The sequence below is a fragment of the Suricata suricatta genome, chromosome 11, assembly GCF_006229205.1.
Source record: "Suricata suricatta isolate VVHF042 chromosome 11, meerkat_22Aug2017_6uvM2_HiC, whole genome shotgun sequence".
Lineage (NCBI taxonomy): Eukaryota > Metazoa > Chordata > Mammalia > Carnivora > Herpestidae > Suricata > Suricata suricatta.
The window spans coordinates 102,772,981-102,777,009 of record NC_043710.1 but is presented as its reverse complement, the minus strand read 5'-3'; the positions used below and the strand labels follow the sequence as shown (position 1 = coordinate 102,777,009).

At 45.1% G+C, this 4,029-nt stretch overlaps 1 protein-coding gene across 1 annotated transcript in view; it reads left to right on the top strand.

The window, feature by feature from the left end:
• ALG9 (ALG9 alpha-1,2-mannosyltransferase) overlaps nucleotides 1-4,029 on the top strand; it is an 88,530-nt gene that overhangs the window by 32,740 nt on the left and 51,761 nt on the right. The window contains exons 10-12 of the mRNA XM_029915690.1: nucleotides 1,627-1,800; nucleotides 2,428-2,575; nucleotides 3,700-3,829. Of these exons, the coding sequence (XP_029771550.1) occupies nucleotides 1,627-1,800; nucleotides 2,428-2,575; nucleotides 3,700-3,829 (452 nt within the window). The remainder of the gene's footprint in view (nucleotides 1-1,626; nucleotides 1,801-2,427; nucleotides 2,576-3,699; nucleotides 3,830-4,029) is intronic.

Genomic DNA, 4,029 nt, shown 5'->3' with positions numbered 1-4,029 from the left:
GCTCCAGGCTCTGAGCTGTCAGCACAGAGCCTGATGCGGGGCTCGAACTTGAGAATGGTGAGATCATGACCTGAGCCGAAGTCAGACCTTAACCAACTGAACCACCCAAGGTCCCTTATTAGAATCACATTCTTAAGTCTCATCTAAGTTAGATTGTAGTTTAAAAAAATAACTTTAATTATAAAAAGAATTGAATTTTATTGCAGATAATAAAATTTTAATTAAATAAATTAAAAATATTTTTGTGTTTGTTTATTTTTGAGAGAGAGCATGGGCAGGAGAGGGGCAGAGAGAAGGGGAGACACTGAATCTGAAGCAGGCTCCAGGCTCTGAGCTATCAGCTATGGACCTGGGGTTCGAACTCACACACAGTGAGATCATGACCCGAGCGGAAGTTGGACGCTCAGCCGACTGAGGCACCCAAGCGCCCCTAAAATCACTTTCTAAATCAGCCCTATAGTAACAAGACCACCTTCGAGCATTTTTGCCTGTCATGTACAGGACTTGATTATGGTTGTAATGTAAGGGTACATATAACTTAGTATCCCTTTTAATACAACTACATCATACCATTTTTAGCATTGCCATTTCTATACCCATCATTTGAATAGAAGTATGTTCTGAATTTGGTGTCCTAGATAACATTATTATATAATATGTGTAAAATACTGACCTTATTGTATATAACGATGAGATCTATAATTTATGGTAGGTTTAAATTGCTTACTTTTTTCAGTATATAAACAATGCTAACCCCAACCCTAACCCCAACCCTAACCCCAACCCTAACCCTAACCCTAACCCTAACCCTAACCCTATCCCTATCTTTCTTGAGGTACTTGGATTGTTTCCTTAGGACAGATTCCCCCAGATATTGAAAGGAGTTCAAACACATCGATGGCACTAACAAATAAATATTTGCAATAGATTATAAAATTGCTTCCCAAAAGTCGTTCTGGTCTAGGAGGGAAATAAATCTAATGGGGAAGGTACTCAAAGACTGTAGAAATTTTGCATATATGTATATATTGTAATATTCATCTATTTCGTAAAGCACTTTAGCAGATAATTAACCGTATTTTCCTGAAGTCCTATGGGAGGAATTCTTGTGTTTGGTCATGAGATGTTGTGTTGATCCTAAAAGCTTTGATGAAAACATGTCAGTGAGGAAAGTAAAGATTAATACTTGTTACATCAAAATAGAGGTACTGCATATATCAAACTGCCAAAGCACTTTTTTTTCCCATTTATTTATTTATTTTTAAATGTTTTTTGAGTGGCTCCACGCCCAGTGTGGACCTGCCTGCCTGACCCTGGGCCCAAGAGTTTCACTCTCCACTGACTGAGCCAGCCAGGTGCGCCAGCACTTTGATTTAAATATTAAAAAAAAAAAAATCAGGACTTTCTGAGCACTCAGGGGAGTTCCGTATCCTCCTGTGACGCTGGTGAGAATTCCTCTGGTTGGCTGACTTGGAGGCCGTCTTCGTGGAGCTAGCGTTCGTGGTAGAATTTGGAGCGGGTGCCTCCCGGCCAGCAGGGGCTCAGACCTTCCACAGAACCTCTTCTGCTGCTGCTTCCCCTCTTGGTGTTTCGATGTTTTATGTTCATGTTCTGTATTTTCTGCAGGTTCCTTTTATTTTTTCCTTCAATACCGCTTTCTTTCGTTCCAGAAATGTTACCACTTCGTGTTTCAGCGCTACCGCCTGGAGCATTACACCGTGACGTCGAGCTGGCTGGCGTCAGGAACGCTGTTCGTGTTCGGGCTCTTGTCCTTCTCCCGCTCTGTGGCGCTGTTCAAAGGTGGGGGGCCCTTCACCCCGGGCTTCGCTGGATGTGTGGCTGTTAAGGCTCAGCTTTGAGCGGGGGGAGGACTGCCCTGTAAGGAGAGCCTGTGGGCCTCGTCCTGTGATTGGGACATGACTTCTCTAAGATTGAAGGGACGGCTCGCCATTCCTTTCAGGGGAGCAACTGTAAAAGCATTTCTCCTACTCGTGTGTGTGTGTGTGTGTGTGTGTGTGTGTGTGTGTGTAAGAGGATGCTTTGTCATTGTGAAGCATGAGTTAAGGAAGCCTTAAACACAGGAAGCAAATTTGGGGCTCAACTCCCATGATTATATTCTTCCTATAATCATTATTTGGATCCACAAGGTGACAATGTGCTCAAAGAACAGAAGGTTAAAAGGCAGAAAGTGTAGAGAGGGGCAAGAAGAGCAAATTGTATTTGGTAAAATCGGGGCTCTGCTGCCATCGTCTTCCTCACTGCGGAGGTGCTGCGTGTCACGGGGGCGGCTTCCTGCGGCCGTTGCTGGGGACTGTACCACTCGTAGATGACACGTGGGTTACAGTGGGACCTCAGCATGCATCGGGATTCAATGTCAGGCTCTGATCTGACCTGTCTTCCGCTTTCTCAAACCTTTCTCCCTTTCAGGGTATCATGGGCCCCTTGATCTGTATCCGGAATTTTACCGAATCGCCACGGACCCCGCGCTCCACACTGTCCCCGAAGGCAGGCCCGTGAATGTCTGCGTGGGAAAGGAGTGGTACCGGTTCCCCAGCAGCTTCCTTCTGCCTGATAAGTAAGCTGTCCGTAAGCCCCAGGGCTGAAAATCCAGTTCCGCGGCCGCGTCGCCCTAAGTTTTCTCTCATTTTGGGATTTTCACAAAAAGTTTTTGAGCAACGGGCCCATCCCCAGCCGTGAGGTCTGCACGGGCGACCATTGTCCGTGTCCAGGAGACCTAGCGCTGGGTCCGGCTACGCGCCCTGCGCCACCTGTGACCACACACGTCCGGGAGCTTCCAAAAACACGGCGGGCCCTAGGCTCCTGCTCGTGGCTCTTGCTCAGGATTCATATTTAAGTTACTATAGTCTGATACTAATCTACTTCCAAAAGTGGTCCAGAAACTCTAGCTAAAAGGGTATTTTTTAAAAGAAGAAACGTTTGTCATTCAACAATAGTGTAAAGTTCTTTACCAAAATGTGGACACGGGGGAACGCTCTGGTTAAGATGTGCGTACCTTTATGCTGTTGTTGGATGACAGCATAGACTCTGGAGTTCTTGAGTTTGCTCCATTTGGACAGAGAAAGTTCTAGAGAAAAGGGGTGTCAGGTTAACATGAGTCCTGTCGTTCCGCGTGGGGATTGGCTCCAGCAGCTTCGCCGGTGGAAGTATTTTGTGTGTAGGGAGGACCCAGTATCTGTTGTTAATTACACTAACGTGTTTTTAAGTCTTAACTTTAGGCTTTGCCGTTAACATTTGAAGTCGTTTCATAACGAACGATACTTTTGAGAATCAGTCAGGAACAAAGTACTTCTCCCATAGTGTGTGTTCTTACATCTTACTCTTTTCCTAGCTGAAGAATTTGCTTTAAGTTTGGAAAGTCCCTTAAGTCTGAAGTAACTGGTGATAAAATGGCATGGTTCTCTGTTGTTTGCTGATATGACCATTTGGTTGCACATCTGACCGCTAAGAGTTGGTGAAATTGACTTGAGAGACCTCTCTTGAAAGTTTCTCAACGATGTTGGACCGAGTTGTGACGTCTGCCTCCTGCTCCCTGGTGGAGGTTTTAGCAGAAATATTTTTTCTCCAAGTGAAATGTTTTTCACATGAATTGGTGGTGGGGAGGCTTGTTTATTTGAAGTACATTTAGCAATATGGGCCCGCTGGGTTTTTCTTACTCTCTCTTATCTGTGTTTCTGGCAGTTGGCAGCTTCAGTTCATTCCATCAGAGTTCAGGGGCCAGTTACCAAAACCTTTCGCCGAGGGACCGCTGGCCACCAGGATTGTTCCTACTGACATGAACGACCAGAACCTGGAGGAGCCATCCAGATACGTAAGGACAATGTTCTCCTTTTCCTACTCTGAAGAAAGTCCGACCCCTGGAATCTGTTGGCACACATCTTAGAGCATTGATGAAATGGAAATTTCTTAGAAAGTGATTCCTTTAGGGAAAGGGACGTGACGGTTCGAGGAGGAAAGGATAGTAGCACTCCTATTTTAACATTTCCTTTTGTTTTCTACGTGAAACCCATA